The 24687-nt window shown below is 49.5% G+C and overlaps 1 protein-coding gene across 1 annotated transcript in view; it reads right to left on the bottom strand.

Moving 5' to 3' along the window:
• Positions 1 to 24687, bottom strand: part of LOC308638489 (uncharacterized protein) — a 65288-nt gene that overhangs the window by 33206 nt on the left and 7395 nt on the right. The window contains exons 3-5 of the mRNA XM_081275993.1: positions 20104 to 21201; positions 14114 to 14409; positions 13335 to 13439 (exon numbers count right to left, since the gene is read on the bottom strand). Of these exons, the coding sequence (XP_081132119.1) occupies positions 13335 to 13439; positions 14114 to 14409; positions 20104 to 20166 (464 nt within the window). The 5' untranslated portion in view covers positions 20167 to 21201. The remainder of the gene's footprint in view (positions 1 to 13334; positions 13440 to 14113; positions 14410 to 20103; positions 21202 to 24687) is intronic.

Raw genomic sequence — 24687 nt, 5'->3', positions numbered from 1 at the left:
ACTGGGAGGTGGACTGCTCACCCCGTGTCATACCCTTGACTTCTCGGAAAAAAGTCATTGTTCTCAAACTCCAGTGCAGATCCCGGGGACCAGTGCAGAAGTTATATGAGGGCTAGAGCAAGTGCCAGGTGACGTGTGCTGCAGGGTGGCCTCTCCACAGCAGGCCTCTTCCCTGTGGTCATCCTCCGCCCGCCCAGAAGACAGACCAAGGGAAAGCTCTCGCCTTTGCCACAGGCACCTACACGGAGGGCCCGCACGCCCCGGGCCCTAGGAGGTCAGGGAGCCACTTCTCAAGGCTCACAGTGAGCGAGGGTTGGTTTTGCCCGGAATCCCCTCCTGCTGCAGACTGACCTCCACTGGTGGGCAGGCTACGTCACCCACTGGACTGCCACTGTCCCTGGATGATCTCCTGTCACAGGTCAACGCGGGACCAGCAACGGTGGCTCTTTCTGCTTGGAGATGGATACTGAGAGCCTTCAGCCTGGAGCTAAGACCACCATCATCGTGGGGCAGAGATGGCATTCCTATAGGGGAAGCCCAAGGGAAGCCGGCGTGGTGGACGGGACAGTGAGGGCTCCGGTGGCAGTCATGGGCCTTGAAGCCAGCGTGCCTCTGAAGCACAGTGTGGTGAGGTCTAACCCACAGACACAGCTGCAATGAGAGAGTGACTGAATAATCCAGTCCTGCTCTTAAAAATTCATGCAAAATCGACACTCTCCTTCATAATACATCCGTGTTTGTTTTAAAAAGAATATGTTAAATTATTCACCCTGGAGGAGCGTTGACGTTCCAAGGCAGATGTCACGGATGCAGTGTCTTCTCCCCTGCTTCAGGAGGACCCCAGTTTTGAGTTGCGTCTTGTTCAATGAGAACGTAACTGCCTCTTTTACTCCTTTCAATCTTCCTATCCTGGAGGCAAGAGAAGGAAGAATTCAACACACAGAAATGGAGAAGAATCACCTTGTGGGGAGGAGGAAGTGCTGACCACTGGCCACCTGTATCTGCAGCCCCATGGGCGACAGCTCACCACAGCAGAGGGCTGGGCCTTCCTGGGTGCTCTGCAAGTTTTGGAGAAGGCTGTCTTGTCTGCTGGAGCTGCCGGGAGCCTCCCGCCTCCCCTGGCTTTCTCCCGTCCTCTCCAGAGGCACCCACGCAGGGTCTTCAGGCCTCCTTTGTCTCTGACTCTGCCTCCCCCCTTCACTTCCCAGAACCCCTGTGGTGGCACACTCCCCCCATAACCCAGGAGGTCGTCCATCATGAGACCCTTCACCATGCTGACCAAGCCCATGTCACAGAAGCACATTCAGAGTTGCTGGGGGTCAGCACGTGGACAACTTCTAGGACCGGTCATTCTACTAAAGCAAAAGAGGTTCAGCCTCCCCAGAGGCCAACAGGCAACTGCTTCTCAAAAGTAATTTCAATCCTCCTGATGTCAGTGTTGAGCCATATTTGATTTAACCTTTCCCTTCTGTGATCAAAATATCTTACAAGAACAACCTAAAGGAGGAAAGTTTATTTCAGCTCTTGGTTTCCAAGGTTCAGTCCATGGCCGCGCCCACTCCTTACTCCCTGCCCAAAGTGAGGCAGAACATCATGGCGGAAGGCGTGGTAGAGGAAACCTGCTTAGCTCCCTTAGAAGGGCAGAGAGAAAGTGCACAAGAAGTCGAGGAGAAAATAAGCTCTCCAAGGGCCTGCCCCTTGACCTACTTCCTCCAGTTACCTACCTCCAGTTACCACCCGGCAGTGAGCTCCGGTGACTACTACATGGGATGGATTAATCCACTGAAGAGTGGATAGGCTTAAGCATTTCACCTCTGAACACTCCTCTACTGGCTAACCCATGGGCTGTTGGGGGAACCTCACATCTAAACAATAACAAGCAGCAGACCCTCCTGCTCTGCCTGGGATGTCGCTCACCACAGGGCAGACACGGTCCCTCCTGGCCGAGGCTCTATTGCCTCTTAGCCCAGAACACTGCCCTTTCTGGTCACCAGGAGGCACTCACCTGTGGCAATCCATTTCATTGGATTCTTCCAGAATCCGCTTCCCAGGTCTCTCTTAATCAGTGTTTTCAGCCGTCACACGAGCAGTGAGACTCTGCTCCTCTGGGTCTGAGGTCGTGGTTTCTGTCTTCCTAACAACAAGGGGTCGGCTTGTTGGATGGTCTGGATTCCTGGACTCCTCCCAGGCCGGGTCTGAAGGGCGTTAGCAGATTCCCCCACCTTTGTTTCCGTTCCTATTACAGAAATGGAACTGAAATGCTATTTTCTTTCAGTCCCTTCAGAACCTGTTGGCTCCACTTCTGTAATAAGGAGGTTGTTGAATCTGTGTCCATTTCCGTCTCCGTGGCAATCCTGGGACCTCTTCACACACTTAAATTGGGGGTTAACTGAGAGCGGTCCTGGGTCAGAGTCGGCTTCTGTGAGGTAACAATTGGGCACCCTCGGAGTGACTAACGGAAGAAGGATGGACTTGCCTCCCCAGTTCTAGGCCTGGCGAGAAGTGTCCTAAAGTGAAGCCCGTCACTGGTCAGACCTCGACAGCACCCATGTCCGACACCTTGGGCGAATGCTTGGAGCCCCAAGAAAACCTGGAAGGTTCATCTCTCCTGTGTTCTGGGGGGCTGAGGATGAAACCCAGGGCCTCACCCTGCCAGGCAGGTGCTCGACCACCCGCACAGCCACAGCCCAGCTGGACAGCGGTCTCGGGCGCAGCAAGGGGACAATCTGCTCTGCAAAGAAAAGGGGAGAATGTTTGTATTTTAGCTCCTTAGAAATAAAGCCACAGGCAAGATACAGATGAGTGGAAATAATGGTTTACAATGAACTTCACAAGAAAGGGAGCTGGTGAGATCGGGTCCAGGGCCATGGTTTGCTGACCGCCCCCCCCCCCCATTTAAGCCAATAAACTCACCCCTCCCTACGCCCAGCCTGCTGTTGTTTTGTTCTCGTGCTTGAGCTAACTTAACCTGGGTTCATAAGTCAAACTGTGCTCAGTAAGACTGGTGTCCTTTGCACTTTACTCTATGCACTCAGAAATGGTGATCCGAGGAGTCTGCATTCACCGCCATGCCCAGAGGGTCTGACGCAGAGCAAAGGAGAAGAGCCCAGGGTGGAAAATCCCGTGCTCGTAACGCAGGGGCCTCTTGGGGTGGATCACTCCTGAGCAACTGCACATGACACAGTGTCACTAGGTTATTAGATGGAGAGACAGCAGAGATGCTCACGTGTGCAAAGGGCATCAGTGAGAACCAGCCACCCTCTCTTTGTGCAGTGTGTGGGTTGGATCACAGAACAGGGCCCAGCCTCAGGGCTGCAGTGGGGTGAGGTGCTCTTCCCAGCGGAGGTCACATGGAGGCAGATGAGTTCCAAGTCCCGAGTACGAATCCCAGTGCAACTTCCCGTGAGCCGCAGGTCCTTGGGCTACTTTGCTCATCTCTGAGGTCTGGGTTTCCACGTCTGTCAGCCCTCACGGGGTAGGGAACAGTGTAGGAGAGAGCACAATGAGGGGAGGGAGGTGCTGTGGTTCAGTAGCCCAAAGGCCACCTGTGGGTAGAGACTGCTTCCCAGGCAGTGCTCACACGGGTGGGGAAACGTCTAGCAGGCCTAGCATAAGGTCTCACGTCAGGGAATGCCGGCCCCGCCCCCTTCTCCCCGGGACTTCCTGGCCACCAGGTGAGTGGTCTTATCAACTCAGGCACCTGCCAGGACTTGCTGACTTACCACGCGCCCAAAACCACAGGACCAGTTGGTTGTGGACGGAGACTCCCTAGCCTATAAGCCCAAGTACTTTCTCTCCATCCATGTTGTTTACCGTGATGGACGCTGGCTGACCAGGTGGGCACCCCAGGCTCCGACTCCCCTGCATGGAGGTGGTTCCCATGGGCACCTGGTGAAAGCAGGGGGCAGGGGCACTTTGTGAACATGTAAGAGCACAGTTGCTCATTTAGCACTTCAGGTTTTTATTAAGCAAACTGATAAGACTTATAATCTGTAATTGGAGCATGTTCTTTCTTTCTTTCTTTTTTTTTTTTTTTTTGCCTAATGACACTAATCTGTTTTTATCTTCGCCATTTAACGGAATCTCGTGATTAGCGCAGGCAAGGTTTCAGGGATTTAAATCATTTGTTTGATGTTTTTGCTTTTAGGCATGTTTGATTATTTATTAAAATCGATAAAATCAGCTGTGTCAACTAGTTATTAAAACTATAATTCCTTTATTGGCTAATACCAGCAGGGCTGAAGCAAATGAAAAACTCCCACATTGCATGAATTCTTGATTATGAAGCAAGTTTCTACAGGGTGGCCTACATATTCTGCACTAACCGAAGCCTGTTTAGAACAAGTCTGTTCTATCTTTAGTCAATAAGGAAAAGGACCAAGTGGGTAAGCATATGTGCAACTCATGTTCTAATTTATGCTTTAAAATAAATACAAGTTTGGAAGAAGCAATGTGTTCTGATCTTCAGAAAAGAAATACCACGTACTCGCTGGGAGAATGGGGAGGAGCACCCAAAGAAGGCTCCCTTCTCTTCCTTCCTTCCTGCCCCGGACGTGCCTGTGGTCCAGAGGGGGCCTCCTTTACCCCTCCCCAGGAATCGGGTCTCCTGTGGACCCTGCAGGAGAGAACACTGCCAGTTCTGGTCAGGGCTCCTGAAACCCTTGAAGAGCATCCACTTTCCAAGTGGGAGCCAGATGTCCAGGTCTAAAAAAGCTCAGGCCAGAACATTAAATGATTAGATGCCATATGGAGAGAGAGAAGGCCACGAAGAGCAGTCCACAGAGGCGGGCTGGACAAGGGACATCTTCTGGAAGCTTCCAGCCAGCCCCATGGAGCAAAGCTGCCCAGGTGAGACCTGCCCGCACGCCTGATGCACGCCCCTGAAGCATGACAGATCACTGACATTTCAAGCCACTGTGTCCTATCCTCTGCTACTTAGCAATAGGTAAGGTGGGAAAGGGACAGAAAAACCAGCAAGCCGTTCAGGTAAAATACCTGATCCCCAGGTGCGCTTCCACGGGCCCAGGAAGAACGCTTCCTTCCAAAGAGATCTTGGAAGGAAGAGGTCCCCTTCTGGAACACCCCAGGGAAGAGGGACAATGCCGAGTCACCCAGTGGAGATGTCCTGGTCTGGAAGGAGTTGGGGCTCCAGCCTGGCGTGGCCCCTTAGGAAGAAGACCCAGGTGCGGTGGCTCACCTCCTGCTCCACTCTGCCATCAGTGCAATGAGAAGGGACATTGGTGGAGCAACGTGGACTGGGAAAGCAGCTTGTAGGGGTCCTTGGGACTGGGTGGTCAGCCACAGAGAGCCTGGGGGTGGACGCCTGGCACAAGCTCTATGTCTGACTACAGGTAACCAGAGGAAGATACTCAAGGATGGAAATGGACTCTGCCTGAGGCACAGTGTTGACATTTGTTTTTAAAAGCTCTAGCCATTCTCTGAGTTACCAACTGGAGAACACCATTCAAGAAATCCAAATGGATACAATTAGAACTATTTCCACTAAGGAAATAATTTAGTGATCCAGTTAGCAGAAATGTAGTCACAAGCAGAGTTACTTGGAGATCCAACGTCTACGACAGGATGAGAAGGTGAACACCCAGCCACCTTTTCATACACTTTACATTGTCAAACAGTTCTCAGTTTTGAAAAAGAAAAAAAAATTGGAAGGCTGCTGTGTATCTTTACCTTTTTGCTCATAGTTTTGCTTGGCAAAAACATCCATGTAATTATATTTGTTGTGAAACTACAGTGGTGAAATAAAGTCCTTCCTCAAAAAAAAAAAAAAAAAAAAAAAAACAACTCCAGAAATACAATTACAGTTCATTGTGTTTAGTGTGTTTACTAAGGATTTTAATTTGAAAACGTCAAGCTTTAAGAAGTGCCATTTTTAAAAGCCAATTTTAGCATTTCTCTATTTGTAATGAATCGGGAGACTCAGCAGATGGGATTTACCTGTGATACCTTTTCATCTCTAAGAAATTCTGTCTATTTTCTCTAGAATCTCTGCTTTGGGAGCTCCAGCTAACTTGGGGCTCTAAGACTCCAATTTCGGAGAGACAGGCAGCCCAGCCAGTGGGGACCAAAGGGGAGCAGGGTGTGGCTGTTCACAGGGTGCCTGTCACAGGATGCTTCTTTACCTGGTGGTGGCCTGAGGCCTCGTTGTCCCACCTGGGACCAGACAGAAACCTGTGGACACTGAAGGACACCCCTGTGCTCCTGTCTGACCCGGACACAGTTTCTGGCTGCCTGACCATGGCTCTGGCAATGGAGCTGGACCTTGTGGGTCCCCCTGGCCTGGGCAGCCCCTGGCTCTTCAGACACATTGGAGGCCCAAATCCACTGACGGTGCCAACCAACAGGTCACCATAATACAAAACAAGCAGGAAGATTCTCACTCACAGATCCTGAGCAGGGAGGGTGAGGTGGGCCAGGAGAGCAGCCCCCCGTCCCAGGGCATGAGAGGACAGCAGGAAGAGTCAGGCAGAGAGAGAAGAGCCCATGCCAACTAGAGGTCTGCAGGAATGAGGTCGCTTGAAGGGCAAATGCTGCGAGCCCACTAAAGGGGACTCCAGGCAGCTGGGGAGCCCTGGATGCTGCAGAGAGACCTCTGACCAGCATCTGAGTCACTGGGTGTGGGTAGAGCTGGACACCCAGTCCAGGGTCACCGAACCCTGCTCCTGGCTTCAGAAGCCTGAAGTCAGACTCAAAATGGAAGCCGAGGGCGGGGAGAGTGGCTGAGAGGTAGAGCCCCGGCCCCGCTGACCCATGGCCCTGGGACCCCTCCCCAAAAGACACTGAGATAGCAAGATTGTAGGAATTAGCAACATCCTCTGAGCTCCAAAAGTTGACAGTTACCCAGGTTTTCTTATGGGACATACGAAATAATAAACCTGGCGATGAATACAATTTATAATTTTTCCAACATCTTTCTATATCATCAAGATATCTTTTGAAAAATCAAGACATCCTTCATGACTGGCCAGGCTCATAACAAGGATAGTTGGTCCTGTGAGATCTGAAGCACCGTCCAGACGTGTACAAGGCTTGGGGGCAAAAACTCACTAACCACAGGCAGCTCACAGTCAGGCAGCCCCTGTCTCCACACACACAGGGACATGGGAACAAAACGAGTTACCCAAAACACAGCACTTCACCCCTGATAAGTGAATAATTCAGCCTCTCTCTTCTGCAAAAGAAAGAAAAAGAAAAGGAGGGAAAAAAAAGAAAAAAGATGCTTTTAACACTGTAGGATATTAAGTACCCAAGAGAAGATAGAAAGAAGATAGTAAATATATAAAATATATGCAAATTAAAGCAATATAATACCATTATCACCTGTCAAACTGGCAAATTAAAAAAAAAATAATTCCCAATGAAGGCAAAATAGACACTTTGATTCTAAAAGGCTAGAATTTGTCACCAGCAGATACTTTACTGAAGAATATATTAAAGAGTATTCTTTAAACAGAAGGAAGAAAATCCCACAAGAAAGAATGGAGAGGTACAAAAGGGGAAAGAAACACAAAAAGGGTCCACACATGGATGTGCAGAATGGATATGGAGTTAGAAGATAATCATCATACTATCTTGCTGGCTTTGCAACATTTAAAAATAAAATACACAACGTCATGTCAATCATTAGGGGTAAATAGCATCACAGTGGTGAGCACTGAGTTCACAAAGAGGTCAAGACACGATGATCAGACTCATAAGTCAAAGACAGAAGCTGTGATCATGTGAACACCAAAGGAGTATAAGGGAAACTTCCAACGACTAAAGAAAAGTGTGAGGTGATGAAAACTTTTAATCCGTCCAAAACAGCATAAAAAAAATAAAGGAAAAAGAAGACAGAAAGGTTAGACAGATGGAAGACACCCTGTAACACGCCAATATTCACATTAACTGTAAATGTGCTAAATGTTCCACGTAAATGACAAAGACTACCCAACTGGATCTAAAAACAAAGCAAAACAAAAACCTAGTTTATGCTGTTTAATGAAGATACATGAAATGAGCTGGAGCCAAACTTTTAAGCAAGGTCAACTAACAATATAGAAGCTGTGAAATGACACAAAAAATATCTGAAGTCAAAAACATTACTGGGGTTGAAGAGGGAACAATTTAAATAATAAATATTTAACTCATTAGGAAAATATAAGAATTCTAAATTTGTATGCACCTACCAACTTAGTCTTAAGATGTTTGAAGAAAAATTGAGGGAATTTGTCTAGGCAAATTCATAATAATAGTAGGAAATTTTAACATATTATTTTCTTTCACTAATAGATGAAGTGGAGAAAATCTGTAAGGATATAAAATATTTGAACAATGCAACCAGCAGATTCACCTTAAATCAAGTATGCAGAATGCTGTCCCAACTGGAGATGACGCATCTGTCACCTGTACACATAACCATAACTACAATTGCCACCAAGCCATGAAGAAAGTCCCAGCAAATTTCAAAAGGTTGGAATCATGGAGTGTGCTAAGTAGAAGCAATGAAATCAGAAATTTAGGGACTAGGCTTGTGGCTCCGTGGTGGAGTGCTTGCCTAGCATGCATGAGGCACTGGGTTCAATCCTCAGCATCACATAAATATAAAATAAAGATATTGTGTCCACCTAAAACTAAAAATTAAATATTTTTGAAAAATCAGAAATTAAAAAAAAAAGAAATTATGTAGAAAATCCCATATACTCAGAATTTAAGAAATATATGTAGAATATTCTACTTCCAGATATGATGGATGACAATCCTTTACCAAAAAAAATTGTCAAATTTGGATTAGAATAAAAATTAATGATAATGAGTGAGTGCGGCTCTTGCAATCTGGGTGAAAGACTCGTGAGTGACTTAGTGATCAGTTTTTCTTGGTATTTTTTAGGTACTTTCAGGTTTCGCAAAGTTAGTATTAGTTTTTTTAAAATTCAGTAGGAATTACCTTTTTACTTAGTGACTATCATGGTTTAGATTTGAGGTGTCCCCTAAAAGCCCCTGTGTTAATGCAGGGATAGTCAGCGGGTGAGTGATCAGGTCATGGGGCCAGGACCTCTTCAGTACTAGCTAAATGTGTAACTGTAGGTGGGTGGGGTGTGTGACGGGGGGAGCGGGTCACTGGTCACACAGGAGTGACATCTCCTCCTTCTGGCTACTCACCCCCTCTCTCTGTGCTTGCTGACCTTCATAAACAGAATGGTTCTCTTCCCCACGCCTCTCCACCATGATGCTCTGCCTCACCTTGGACCACAGCAACGGAGTTGGCCCACCATGGACCGAACCTCAGAAGCCAATGAGCCAAAATAAACTTTTGCTCCTCTCAGTTGTTCCTGTCACATGTTTGGGCCACAGCGATCAAAACCTAACACAAGGACCACAAAGTTATTACACGTGAATTGTTACTGATTTTTTTATTGTCTATATTCTCAATCGGTTCCTCTACCCACATGAGGGTCTTAGACACTGTTGGGTATCATTAAAAATATACAAATTCTTTGACTCAGCAGTTTTCTTTCGAGAAATTCATCCCCAAAAAATACATCTAAACACCTGTCCAAAGTTAAATACATAAGAATATGTTTTGCATGTATTTATATTCTGAAATAATGGTGATAGGACTGTTATGGTTTAGATATAAGGTATCCCCCGAAAGCTCACATGTGAGACCGTGCAGGCAGAGGCAAATGATTAGATTATGAAAGTTGTGACCTAATCAGTGAATTAGTGCAGTGACTGTAGGCAGGTAGGGTGTGGCTGGAGGAAGTGGGTCACCGCGGGGTGTGCCTTTGGGATATTTTGTTTCTGGTGGGCAGAGCTCTACTTTCTGATTACCACGTCCTCAGATGCTCTCCTCTGCCACACCTCACCTGTCAGCTTTTTTCTTCTGTCACCAAAAGAACTGACAAGAACAGTTAGCAGAGACATTTATTCAGGAGTTCACAATTTCAGAGGTCTCAGTCCATGGACAGACACGTCCCTTGCTCTGGGTCAATGTGAAACAGAAGAACATCATGGTGGAAGGATGTTGAGGAGGATAGCATCTTAGCACATGGCACCAGAAGGCAGAGAGAGCTCTTACTCCCGAGGACAGTTATAAACCCCAAAGGCATGCGCCCAGTGACCCACCTCCCCCAGCCACACCCCACTTGCCTACAGTTACTACCAACTAATCCATTCAAGTGGATTAATGCACTGATAGCTTAAGGCTCTCATAACCTGATCACGGAACTTCTCAACCTTCTTGCGTGGTCTCACACAGGATCTTCTGAGGGACACCTCCCAGACCAACCGTGACAGTAACTCTGGTCACTGAAACAAAGGGGAAGCAGCTAGAGAAATTTCATTGCCCACAGAATGAACAGGAAGCTGAAGAGTGATCTGGACTTGGTAGCCCTGAACCACCCAGCACCTGATACTTCTCCCTTCGCTGGCCTGATGCCCTTCAAACATGATCCCACCCTCGAGTTCTCTGGTTGGAACTAAAGAGAATGAACTCAGAATGCATCTCCTCCTTGGCTGTAGGGGACAGGGGATGGATGTGCAGTCCGGGGAAGAGGCGATTCCCCAAGACAAATCCAGGGGGCTGTTTGGAGGAGAAAGAACCCTGTACGCCCTCTGCCTAGGGCCACACGAATAACACAGGGCACAGGACGCACTCGCACCAGGCACTGACATTTACGTTTTTACAAAAGAGAGAGAGAGGGGATCCACACTGCATGTCTGCATGGGAAATGGCCTGAGAATGCTGGAAACATCTCAACTGCCATGTCTCCTGTCAGACCCTCGTTCCACGGGGGCAAGAACCCTGTGTCTTCATTTCCGTGTCCCTGGTGCTTAACGCAATCACTCACCACCAGGAGGCACATTGTTAACAGAGGCAGAGGGGATTTAAAAAAAAAAAGTAATTCTGAGCAGAAGATGAAACTGGAGAGTGACTGTTCACATTTTAATTTCTTTCCGAGTACCTACAGTTTCCTTGCAATTACTGAAAGGGATGGAGATCATTAATAATCACAATTGATTTGGGGGCCCACGTGCTCCTTACTCTAGGAACTTGGGGAATCAAGGCTAAACCACGCTGCCCCGCCTCCCCTCTGCCTGAACCGTGGCATTGTGTACCTGCCAGAGAGACCGGAGCAGAGCAGGCCCTGGCCGGTTTCTGCAGGAGGAGCTCTGGCTGCCTGCGGTGCACACGCTGGGAGCAGCTCCTCAGAGCCTCCAGAATAATGACTTGTGAAAAGATAAATAGTGGAGGGTTATTTGGTCGTCACACTGGGGCTCGAGCTCTTTAGAAGTGTCTGCACCAGAGGCAAAAACATGGTTGAGTGTCTAAATAATTTGAATGCTATTAGAAAGGAGACCCTGAAAAGATGAAAGCAGACAGGGCCCGCTGACGGCAAGCGGACGTCGGGACGGGCTCCTCGGGCTGGGATGACTGTGAGTCAAACAATGGCCATGCTGTCCTGCTGCTGTTCTGTGGAACGTGGTGATTCATGAAGTGGAATTTCCAACAAAATAAACAGACTTGAATTTGTTAACTCATACAGTCAGCACAGAACATGCTGCTGTGTGAGAAGAGAAAAGGGGAGGGCCTCGATACTCCTGCTATTTGCTAAATAGAAATATGTTTATACTGGGCACCGAGTCTTGCCTTTGTTTGTGCTAGAGTTTTGAGAATATCCCTTTTCGTTGACTCCTGAACAAAGATATGCAATGGGAGGGAGAAGGAATATCGTCATCGCACCTCACTGCACCATCCTGTTGTATGCACATGTTTCAAATTCTGCAAACTTAAAAAGAGGCACGGATTTCACCAGGCAGAGAAAACCCTTCTGTAAAACAACGTCCATTAATGTGCTCTTGTCTTGGAAACCCCGATGCCTCGCTGATCACAGAGGCTCTGGAGCTGGGATAGGAACCGCATGGCATCTGCTCAGCCATCTCTGACGTCCTGCCCAAGGATCTGGTCTTGGTGACATTACAAATGAGGAACCATTTCTCTCCAAACTGTGAAAAGCAGGTCTATTATCTCAGGAAGCATTGTTAAGGGTAAATGACTACTATTTATGGACTCGCTGGATTCCCCGTCTGTACTTGAACAGAGGGCAAATGATGTCACTGCCTGGCAGGGGCTGGGGAGAGCTTGGCATGGCGTAGGCAGTCTGCAGATGTGTGTAGGAGGGTCAGTGTCCCACCTCTCAGGCAGACAGGTGCTGCTCTAGTTGTGGACACATCAGAGACAAAGCCACGTGCAAGACACACCAACAAAGACTGGGTCTTCAGGCGCACTTAGCCAGGGGACGCTCTTCTCCTTCCTTTACTCAGTGAAGAGGAGAGCCCGTCTTACAGGGCAAAACAAGGGGCAAGAGAGCGTCTGCTGGCAAAGATGCCACCAAGGAGGGACTCCTGGAAGGCAGGACACAGCTGCATTTCCTGGTCCTTTGTTGGCTACAAAGGCACCAGCCAGCAGCTTGGGGACTTCTTGTAACAAATGCCAGGGCCAGACTGCCCTGCGGCAGCACTTCAAGGAACGTGTCATGTTCCGTGGGCTGTGCTCCTAGGGTCAGGCCATCCTGCTGACCCTTCCTGAGGGGCTTGTGGCCAGGAGGGGCAGTTTCCAAGGTCTGGGCACTCCCTCTCAGGGGAAAGAAAAAGTCTATTTCCCAACTGGCACAAATCCCCCTAGAAAACATAAAATAAATAACTAAAATGCAAATTTAAATAAGAAATGCCACCACCACTCAAATAAACTAAATGAGACAAAAAGACAAGACTGATAATTCAGGACCATTCATGCAAAGCCAGAATATCAGTACTTACAAAAACAGGCCTTATTGGATCATAGTTGTGTCCTCAGGGCAAAAATAATTTTGACATTTTACTGAGACATCAGTGAAGCATTGTCCTGAAGAATAAGGAACGGGATTTCTATAGGGTTATTATGTTTACTGTACAAAATAAACACCTTAAAAAAAAAGCCACCGAAGGATTTGTAAGCTTGCTATCGACTTTGTCTCTATTCATTAATGTAACGAAACCAGTCTCCGGGGACAGTATTACTGACCATGGGAAAATTTAAGTAGAAATTAAATAGACCTTTGGCTTTGTGCCCAGGACAGAACCTCAGCCCTCGTGCAGAAACCCAGGCAAAAGATAAAAATGATTCCATTATATCTACAATACAATCTCCTCATGGCTTGAGTACAAGTTTCCCCTCGCTAACAGAAGTCCTTGCAGAAGGTTTAAACAATCTCAACAATTTCATTATGGGAGTGTAGCTAAATCCAATAAAGTAAAAGGGCCCAAAGACTCTTCCCATATGCCAGGTCCCCTACCCTTTCCTTCTCAGCGAAGTCAAAGAACTTGGCTCTCTGGAAGCTGAACCCACTCCAATCGCCTGAAGCACAGATCTTGCTTTGTTGACATCAACGCAAGCTCTCCTGGGGACACACAAAGGAGGGAAGCAGCCATTAGAGTTCCTCGTGACCCTGCTCGGAGCCAAATCCAGCCTCGCGGAGATGAATGAAAATGCTTGTTACGCGGCCCAAGAAGCTATTTTGTCCGTTTGAAAATTAATTAGACCGTGGCTAGATGAACATCCCAGGAGGCTTTCACAGCGCCCTGGGACAGATGACCCTGGCGGAGCTCCCAATCTTAATAAGTTTGCCCCAGAGCAAAAGCAGGGTCTTTTGGCGAAGCTACAGCTACCAGCTACCGTGGTAATGCTTTCCTGCACGGTGGCCGGCCTCGGAGCTCAGCGCCCCGGGAAAGGAAGGAAGTGGAGGGGAAAGTGGTTAAAACGTACGTTGGACGGCAAGAGAAGATGCTCAGAAAGGAAATCGGTTTCCTAAGGAACCAATTTGGTTGATCATTTCGTGGCCAGGTCTGGAGAAAAGGTTAAAATGTGCACATGGGTCAGGGAGCACTTCTGCCTGAAACTGCCAGGGCACAGAGGAGGCTGTTTCTTGTCCTGTAAGTGCCACAGGATCGATCAAGGACAAGCAGAAAGCCACAGATCCTGCTGAAAATCTGCTTTTCAAAGGGCTAGCCTCAGGGTGCCAGAGACATGGACCTGGAGAAGCCTGGTGCCAGATGACCGGGGAGCTCCACTCACCAGGAGACGGAGAGGGAGCTACTGCTACTAGAGTTTCCTGCGCACTGCTCTCCCGGGAAGTCCTCACTGGATGTCGGTGTGATAGAGCTGATGCTTAACGCTTGTTTCAGCCAACTTTTACACTGCTGTGACCAAAAGACCTGGCGAGAACGATTTTTGGAGAAAAAGTTTATTTGGGGGCTCATGGTTTCCGAGGTCTCCGTCCATGGGTGGCCAGGTCCATTGCTATGGGTCCAGGTGAGACAGAACATGATGGCAGAAGGGTGTGGAGAAGCAGAGCAGCTCAGGACATGGCACTAGGAAGCAGAGAGAGAGAGAGAGAGAGAGAGAGAGGCTGTACTCACCAGGGACAAATGTAAACCCCAAGGGCCACCCCAGTGACCCACCTCCTCCAGCCACACCCTACCTTCCTAGTTAAACCCAGCTAATCCCTATCAGGGGATTAATGTACCGATTAGGTTAAGTCTCTCATAACCCGATCATTTCACCTCTTAACTCCCTTGCATTGTCTCGTATGAGCTTTTGGGGACACCTCATAGCTAAACCATTACGACTATCTATTGAAGAGTTGACGGCGGAGATACCAGGAGTAGATACACTGTGTAGAAAATTGAATCCCAGAGATCACCCAAAATAACAGCACATGGCAAAAGGTGGCCCTCTCAAAGTGCATTTTAGTCTTGCAGGGTCTTTGTCCTGCTCACAAGTGACCAGCCCAGGATGGACTGGAGGCTCAGGGGGCAGATCACCAGCTGTCCCTGTCCCCTTCGGGCTCTCGTTCTGGGGCGGCTGGCGGTGGGTCTTTCTGTGCTATAGAGGAATGAACCTGGTGCCAGCGGCTGGGCACGCAGACGCAGGGCCAGGCAGAGTGCAGATGTGGAGTAAGGGACAGAGACGAGGGGCCACGTCAGCTTCGGCTTAATACGAAGGAGGATTGTAAGAGCCTGGGGGAAATGATGTTCTCTTAAGAATTCTCTTCTCTGTCCCGGGGACACTAGAAATTCGTATAGTTTGCGTGCAGAGACGTATTTCCTAAAGGTTTGGGGCAGCTTTGACTGCCTCCTCAATTGCCTGTTTCTCCAAGTCCTTGTGTGACTGTGACAGGGAGCAGTCGTCATCCCTCTACCCACCCACCTGGAGAAACTTGGGTTGCCTTGGGTTCTTGAGTATCTAACGTAGTCAGAAATTTATGGATGAGACCATCCCACAGCTGATGCTGAAAGAGAAGGGTCGTGTCCCTGCCCTTGGTCAGTAGATGGAGGACCTGTGCTGATCTGTGCAAATCGAGGGCGGGATGGAATCTCTTGAGCTGAGTTAAAGGAGCCACCATGTCCCTTTTGTAGTTAGGAGACTTCTCCAGGATGAACTGTTTTCCAAATTGTATGACGGAACCCACCACAATAGGTTATCAGGAACCCCAGGAGGTGACCCCGGAGAGCAAGGAGAAAGGGCTTGGGGCCATGCCTCAGTTTCCTTAGGATGTGGTGATTCCTGGCTATGACTTGGCTGAGATGCTCTGCATTTAGATAACCCCCTTCCAGTCTGGCTGGGTAGCCTCAAATTTTGTTACAGGCTTTTTGAGTGTTTTCATCCCCAACTCAAGCACCGGCCGAGCGTCCGGAACAGCAGAAGGCTTCAGGTTCCAGCTGCTGCTTCTCCTCTTCCTCTAAGAGTCAAACTGGCAAAAGTGACCACCTTCCCAAGGGGACTGGCCAGCCAGGACCATGAGAGCACCACACAGATGTCCAGCGGCCAGCGGTTCTGTGGCAAGCTGACAAGTTAGCCCGACAGCCTGGTGTGAGAGCCACGCAGACACGACTCTCAGCACGTTGAAGCGGAGACTGTGAACCACCCCCAGGATTTCAGAGCAGGTCTAGGTGCCTCGTCACAGCAGGACAGACGGGGGCAGAGCTTGGCATGGCCCTGCCCAGACTGCAGAGAAGGAAACTGACCCTCCAGGAGGAACCTGCTAGAAGACTGAAGCAAAACCAAGGGCTCCCCATGAGGCACAGACTCGGGGTGCTTGTGGGTTCCCCCTTTTCAGCAGAAGAACAGGTAGAGGCCAGTTGTGGCCTCTGTGACTCTCCTTACTGATCTGTAAAGCTGATCAAATGCCAATCGGTGCTGCAGAAGGGACTCGTTCATTATATCATGACTCTACCCACAACCCATAAGATAGGGTCCTGGGTTTACAGATAAAGAAATGCAGGTGGGTGACATTAAGTGACATGCTCAATGGCTGGTGAGGGGTAGAAAGGACGCCAGGCACAGGTGGGGCTGGAGTCTGGCTCTGCCACAGGGCATGTTCTGTCCCTTGTTAATGACTGGTGTGGAGAGCCAATGGCCTGTGGAGAGGGTTCCAGGCTTAACCTTGCACCAAGCCCAGCAGATCTGCCCGAGCAGCTGTGCAAGTGTTGCTCACGGTGATGGCCCTGGAACCCCGAAGGGTGCCCAGAACACAGTAGGGCCTGGGAGTCAGTCACAGAGGGGTGAGCAGGGAGTGAGTAAGCTCACCTGTAGCCGTGTTGGGGAGCTGAAGGAGGAGGAGCCAGAACGGAAGTATGGGGGGCTCCCTCTGAGCATGTCCAGAGCTGGTCCACTTCCAGCAAGTTTAAAAAAGACACTGTGAATGTGCGCTTGAGGCTGGGCTGCAGAGATGGGCCCCCAGGAGAAAGGCGGGGGCTGCTGGGTGCTGGTGGGCATTTGCCCACCCTCCGGGGATGCAGACCCACCTCCCCGGCTCCCACGCACCCCGCCCCAGCCTCTGTTTTCAGAGTCTGGAACCTAGTTGCGCCCTGCATGCACCTGCCCAGTTTGATGGCTGAATGGAAACTGCACCGCCCGACTCCTATCTCAGCATCCATCACCCCTAATGACCTTAAATGCCACCCAAAGAATTCCACAAATGGACTGGGATCCAAATTAAAGAACTAGATTGAACTCCGGCAGAAAAGTGAGGGTGTTCTTTAAATGCCAACAGGCAGTGCCTTTGCTTTAACAAAGGAGTTAAAACATAATTAAGATCTGAAGGCCGATAGCAGGAATGTGTATGATTATTTTTATTATTTTTCCTCTTTCTATCTTTGTGATAGGATGTGATCAACCTCGGCCATGCTCCGTTGCTTAGTAGCAGACAGTCACAGTTTTAATTATATACTAAAATAAGCCAAAGAAGAGAAAACTGCTTTATGTCTAATATGTATATATCAAGAAAGGCATGTGACAGCATCTAAATTGCCTCGGTGGCTGATAAAGAGCGCCTCCGGTAGGGTTGTCACCAGAAGATCACGAACGGAGTCGCAAAGGATTATTAATAAAGCTGCTTCTCTATTTATATGTTCTCCATTGTTTGTGAGTCCTTGTTAGAATCTGGAAATGAATTTTTATCTACCACTAATTTCATCAGGTTTTTTTTCTTTTTTTTTTTAAGTCTGGGAGGAAAAAAAAAAGAAAAGAAAAACTTTTGTCAATTCCTCTGCCAGCCCTAGTCCTCCAAATAGAATTCATTTTACTCCTCCAGATTTGCAATTCTCAAAATATTTTATCTCGCAATAAAAAAAAAATTAAAGAATTAGTTCATTCATTCTTCGAACATGCAGCCGAGAAGCGTTCTAATGACAGACCCCAGAGATCTCTGCCCTCCTGGAGATTCCATGTTAAGGATCAGAGGATAATAAACAAGAAGAATGAAAAGATGATAATAGACCCTAACTAAGGGCATGGAATAAACAGGGCATGATACACAGAATCAGGTTTAGCTGCAAGTGGCAGAAGATTCAACAGCCCAGCCTTAACCATGGCTGCGAATCAGCTGGTTTATACCATGGAAGCCACCAGAGTTCTTTGCCACTGGCCTCTGTCCTGGATGCGTGGGTCAGGTGCATAGGCTGGACTGGTTGCTATGTGTATTGAAGGCTGATGGTGCCTTAAAAAGTTTCTGTATTTCTCACATTGAAGAAGGTCAGAGATTGCCTCTTCAGAAACAATAAGGCAGTTTTATGGATTGATCGGGGACCTGTATTTGTAGTTCACCATTCCAAACACTTGGCTTCTACCTCAGGGTGTAATGTGATTGCCTGGGTTCCACCATTGCACCTGCACAGAGGGCAAAGGTTAGAAGGTGGCCGTATCTCCTCTTCCTAAGGATAATCTTGTGTATGTTTCTTTTTTTCAAGAGCCACTGTGTACTCCACGCACAAGGGAAGCTAGCTACAACAGGAGCTGGTCCTAGGTGATCATACGTACACCTGGGCAGAGAGAGTGGCTTGCAGGAAGATACAGGAAGACAAAGAGCAGACAGCACTCCACAGGGGGATGGAGTGGGTGGTTCAGAGAGGCTGCTCTCGGCAACACAGGGCTTCCCAGGGGTAACAGTGAGCTGAGCCTCAACATTCAAAACTGCTCCCAAGTTACATGGAGAAGAGGACTCAGGCAGAAAGGTGCTTGCTCCCAGAGAGACCGACTCCACTTCAGAGAGGACCTCAACCTCCCTTTATAATAATATTAGGCAACTACAAGTTTTCCTGGTCTTGGATGCTGCTCTGCCTTCTTCTAAGTCTTGGTTCTTCAAGTCTCATAATGCATGTTGCTTTATGGTAACTCTTTGAGTTATAAAAAAAAACAGTTATCAAAAAAAATCATGTCATCATTCAGAACCTGATAGGAAGATGGTCCAGGGCGACCTCCGTGGAGAGAGTGGCAATTCATTCAGGAGTGCTCTCGGTGGGTGTGGGGAGAGATGGGCGGCCACACCAAACAAACTGTGCACCTAGTACATTTTTGAACCCACCGTGAATGGTGTAAATAATACGCCGGGCTCAGACAAAACCACCTACAAATCGGGGTGTTAAATCACCACTCACCCCTCAATAACCTGATTTGGCTTGGTGTCGCTGGAATCGGGTCGACCGCATGGAACTAATGCGGTGTTTTGTGCGAATGTCACATTAGTTCTACGTTTCTTACCTGATTTGTGTGGGTCCCAGAAGGTGATTCATGGGAACAAACAGAGGAGCCCGTGGCATTAAGCCTAACGCTATACAGGGGAACCTGCCTTCATGAACCCGTAATTAAGGTGACACTAGACCCAGGGTATCTTCCTAACAACTCTCTTCCACTGACACGGAACAGAAGCAGAGATCAGCGCTCCTGTTATCCCCACAACTTCTGTGTGGATGGAGATCACTGTAAAGTCAGCAGTTCAGTCTAAACAGATCATGCAATGGTGACGTGCCACACTCCAGAATATGGAAGGGGTGAGTGGATGCTGCAGGAAAGGAGGAGTTGTCACAGACCATGGTCGTGTGTCTGGAGGAGGGGAATCCAAGTGCACCCTTTCCCTGAGCTGACCACATTTCCCACACTCCAGCCTGTGTCCAGCCACGAGCCTGAGACCTGACGTGGGAACAGAGAGAGATCCTGCCTGCTCCAGAGCATCAGAACGTGAGCTCCGTTGACAAGGGCCAAGGCCATGTCCTTCTGACCTGGGACCTCTAACCCCAACACATAATAGAATTTCACGATAACAGAAACCAGAATTGGTTGTAAGGAAAACAGGGTCACAGGTATCCTACTGGATACACCCCCCTCTTGGGAAACCTCTACCAACACCAAGCCTTAAATGTGTGCCGTGAACGTGGATGGCACTCTGTGTACTCAGATGTGCAGAGGGACTTCACTGTCCTAGATCTGGGCCGTTTCTACCTGGGGGCTGCCCACCGTTATCAAGGAGGCTGAAGGTCAGACTTCATGATCTGGGGTTCCCAGCTGTTTACCCTGGGGTCCGGTCTCTGTCCTGGGAGGCCAGACACTCACTGCCTTGGTGACTGACCTGGGGCAGGGAATAAGGAGTCTCCTTCCTTTTTTCCTGAAAGACCCTTCTGCGTCCGTTTCCTTGGGTAATTCCAGGTCTTTCTAAGTGGCTCCTTAAGCTTCTCCTGCCGGAGGGCATCACCGGGTCTGAAGGTCTGGCCGCCTCTCCAGGGTCTCACCTGGAAGCAGCCGCAGGTCCTTGTTGCCCTCAGATCCCATAGAGCTGGCTGGGGCTGTGTCATCTCCCTGGGCTCTGTCCTGAGTGCTATGACCTTCCCCTGGTACCCACCTGCGGCAGATGGAGTCAGAGCCGAGGATGGTGTGAGGGGCTGGAGCAGGCCCAGCAGGGGGCTCTGCCTGGGTGTGCCGAGAGCAGCAGAGACCAAGGAGGGACGCTCTGGGGTCCAGCCCTGGGGCGAGGGACTGTCGAAGTAATGAGGGACCAGTCACCAGGAGAACCTGGCAACAGGAGCCGTGGATGAAATGAGGACAGAGAGGAAGAAGGAGCACTGCCAGTCGTTGGCACACCCCTCCAGGGGTGCCATCCACCCTGCCCCCTTTAAGAGGGCTTGTGCCCCTGTACACCACTGCAGTGCGGCAGGACCCTCGTGACGTCTGTGGCCAGGCCACCAAGGCCATGAGACACTTTCTCTGTGGTTACTCCTTTTTGGACACCAGCCACCAAGCTGAGAGAATCTCATGCCACACGCAAGTCCACATGGGGACACTGGCCAGCAGGCCCAGGGAGTCCCATCCGGAGCATTCCAGACTCATGAGGGACAATCCTAGCCCTCAACATCACCTCACCACTGCTGCTGGGGCCTCTCTGGCTGAGGACCCAGATGTCAACACAGAGAGAGGACACCCTGTGCCCTATCTACCTGGTTCTTTGGTTTTGCCACCATTTGGGGTACTTGGTTATGCACCAATGGACACGTGGAACAGGCAGGACTCAGGAACAAGGAGACCACGGGGAAAGCTCCAGGTAGGACTTCCCAGGTCCAGGCAAGAAACGTCACCTGCATGTTGCAGGAGGAGCCGACGCCCACGGAAGGTCACCGTGTGACAGGGAAAGTTCTTACCTACGCTCAAATCCCTTGGGCTTCCCAGCGGCCTGAGTAAGGGGTTCCCGCTACAGCAGCTCATGGATGAGGCCAAGAGGCTGAGAGAGGGCGACAGGAGGGCGATGAGCGGAGGGCGCCGAATTCAAACCCAGTCTTCACCACCAAAGGGACGACCCATGTGGCCCAGAACTTGTCTGGTTCCTGCCAAAAATTCTGCAAACACAGAAGGTTCCATCAGCATTTTTGACCAAACAAAAACAAGAGTTGGCCTAGAGAATCCATGGCGTCTGCCCCGTGTGTTCAAGCAACCATGGTTCTTAAATTTATTTTTTTTAATATTTCTGTATTTTTTTGCCTACCTTTTTATTTAGTAAGATCAAGAATTAATAAATGGGATGGATTCAACCTAAAAAGCTTCTTCTCAGCCAAAGAAAGAATCATGTGAAGAGAGAGCCTACAGGATGGGAGAAAATCCCTGCCACCTGCACGTCAGATAGAGCACTGACCTCCAGGATATACAAAGAACTCAAAAACTTAACACCAAAAACTACTGCTACTACTACTGATGATGATGATGATGATGTCGGAAGCTGCCCTGGATGCAGACACCTTTAAGTCCTGACGCACCGGGTTCTAAACAGTTACTGCCTTCAGCGTGGGTCGCAGTCACCTGGGAGTCACCCCAGCTCGGACAGCAAGGTGTGGCTCCAGGAGTAGGTGTCACCCACTGGGGCTGAGCCACACTCACCAGTTACTTTGTAATCCTACCCCTTTGCCCTTTGGGGGATAGAATGTTCCATGGAACCTCTCCTTGTGTGTCCCCTGTATAAGAATAAAGACTTCCAGTGGCCTGTTCTCTTTCCACGGACCCTTAAGGTCGGAGAACCGTCGTGGATTTTGAAAAGGTACTTCTGTGTGGTTGAGTGCTTTCTTGGTCGATTTCTTAGGTTATTGGAATAGTCAGATTTTGTGAACCCAGGACAGGTCGCCAGCTCGGATAAATAGCGATGAAAATAATAATAAGCCCATCAATAAATGGGTGAAGGAACTGAACAGACACTTCACAGAAGAAATACAACCAATCAGCAGGTGTATGGAAAAATGTTCAACACCTCTAGGATCTGAGAAATGCAAATCAAAAGGAACAGCTTTTTCCTGTCCTCGCTGCCTAAATAGCACAGTAGAAGGGCTTCTCCTGCAGCAGCCTGTTGTAGGCTGACGGCAATCTAGAGGTGGGGTCAAGGGGAGGGAGGGTGGAGGTGACAGGCCAGCGCTGCCCATCTCCTGGAGGGACATCAGTGCCCACAGACTCAACAGCCACAGGTTGTCCTGGAGCCCAGCCCCGTGGACACCCGGGGACCACTGCACTGGCCTTTCCTTCAGGAAACCCAGCTGCACACTTTGCCTTTGATCAGAGAAAAATGACGTCTCACCCATGTCCTTTGAAATATTATGCTTTGGAATGATGAACCAAGATGCTTTGGCTAATGACAGTTATTTTTGAAAAAGAGAAGATAATAAAAAATCCATTGTGGGACTAACAGAGCTGAAGGGGAGTGGCAACAGCCACCAAGTGTCACTGTGTGGAAACAGGGCTCTATACAGCCTTCTCCTTGAGGTCACTCACCCTCAGAGACAGGCATCTCGACCTCCGACCTCGAGGTGCAGAAAGTCTCAGAAACCTTGGTCAAGGTCATGCGCTAAGTGACAGACCCTTCAAACTCAAAACCCCATGTTCCACGTATGTGTGGCAACTTAAGCGAGAAAGCAAACAAACCTTCAATGTCAGAAGCTCAAAGTTCTCATGAGACTCTTCCCTGTGACCACCCTGGGGGGACTCCACCTAGAACTGAGAAGCATTTTTACGAGGTGGCACCAGCCAGCTTTAGGATTCTGTAAGCCACCGATCTTTCAACAACTTTTGAACAAGCAGCATTAGCACCCCTCTTGAAATGGATACAGTTAGGTTTATGAAAGCTCCAGCCACCGTCCTGATTGTCCCCACCCCCCTGTGAGTATAAGAATGTCACTCCTTAGACCAACACCCTGCATGGAGTGGCACAGGGCTCCAACTGCCCAGCCGACTTCAGTAAGGACGTTCTGCTTTGCTTCCACACGTGTGTGGATACAGATGTGTGTCCAATGTGTGTGCGTGGGTGGGTGTGCAAGGGTGTCCAGGCAGAACTCGGTGTCAACGACGCTGACGGCCAGTGTGTTTTAATTAGGGGCTCATGACACAGCGTTGCTGCCCACACCCCACTCCACTCAACCGCCTAATCTAGCGTCCCCAGCTAAAGGCTAAGGTCGGAGGTCAAACAACAAGGGATCATTTCGGTTGGAAGTTTGTTCCTCCCCAGGAGAACCACCAAACTGAACAGACACACCCTGCGTGGAGGAAATGTGCTACAGCAACTGTATCTCATCTGCAGATAAAGTTGAGTCCTTTTTGATGTTTTGTTTGATAAAAGGAAAAACAGCCAAGGCCATTCCTGAGGAGCCGAGAATGAGCACCACTGAGTGTTCCGGATTCTGAGGGCATGGAGTCAAGAGAAAGGTGAGAATCTTTTCCCTTCTGCTTCCAACTTAACATTCCCTTGTCTTCAATGTTCACATCCGTGGTTTGGGCACAGACTGGTTCCCAGCAGCCCCACCTGGAGCCCACATGCCTGCCACATGTATTCCTTCCAACACCCCATCTGGACCCACTCCTGTGCCCCAGGACCCCTTTCCAGCAAGAGGCCGGTGGGCGATCTCACTTTCAAACACCCCTCCCACCCATCAACTTCTGCCTACATCTGCCTACTTCCCCTTCTTCCTCCGACTTTTAAATCAAGATTAAACTCATGATGCATGTGCTTCACCCTGAGCGTGCACGGCTCAGCGGCAGCACCCCCAGAGCCATGCAGCCATCACCGTCTAATTCCAGAACATTCTCATTGCACCCGAGGAGACCCCGTACCCACGAGGTTGTTACCCCCAGCCTGTTCCTCCTCCTTTCCTGCCCCAGCTAACGGTGGGTCTCCTCTGCACCGTGAATGGCTGTGCTTCTCACCCACCGCTCTCAGCTTACACTGTAACATCTGTCCTCTGAGAACACGCTGGGCATTTTCCTGGGCTGGACAACCTGGTAATGCATGTGACTCACCAGCCTTGGCCCCTTGCACCCTCGCACCCTGACCTTCTTTGGGAAGAGTCCTCCTCCCGTGGGCTCATGTTTACATGCAAACCACCTCCAGGCACCTCCCCTGCTGGGCTCTCACTGTCCTGGCCAGCCCACCTGCGCCACCACCTCTGGCCGGGTACTGACAGTTTGAGAACCCCACACTGCTGAGCCACAGAAGTGGCTCCAACTAGCCTGTGCCAAGCAAGATGGCCCACCTCGCCCACTCCTTCCCGTGGAAGCCAAAAGGAGACTCCTGCCCCTGGTCCCCTGCTGTCCATCTCTGACCAGCCTCAGTACTTCTGCATGGGCACCCCATGGCATGGAGTGACCCTCAAGACCGTGACAAACCGTCTTTTCAATGGAGTGCTCTCCAGGCCTGTTGGTCTCACTCAAATGACTCAAATTTTCCAACACACTGTACTTCAAGAGCGTATTGCCCTCTCCTGTGCTGGCCTTCCTCCACAGGAGGCTAGGCTAGGGAGGTGCTGGGCAACCCGTAGGTCACTGAGGTCAGCCAGCCTCTCCGGGTCCATTCC

The sequence above is a fragment of the Spermophilus citellus genome (assembly GCF_964194105.1).
Source record: "Spermophilus citellus genome assembly, chromosome: 19".
NCBI classification, from domain to species: domain Eukaryota; kingdom Metazoa; phylum Chordata; class Mammalia; order Rodentia; family Sciuridae; genus Spermophilus; species Spermophilus citellus.
The sequence above is the reverse complement of the archived record's forward strand: the minus strand, read 5'-3'. Positions and strand labels throughout refer to the sequence as shown.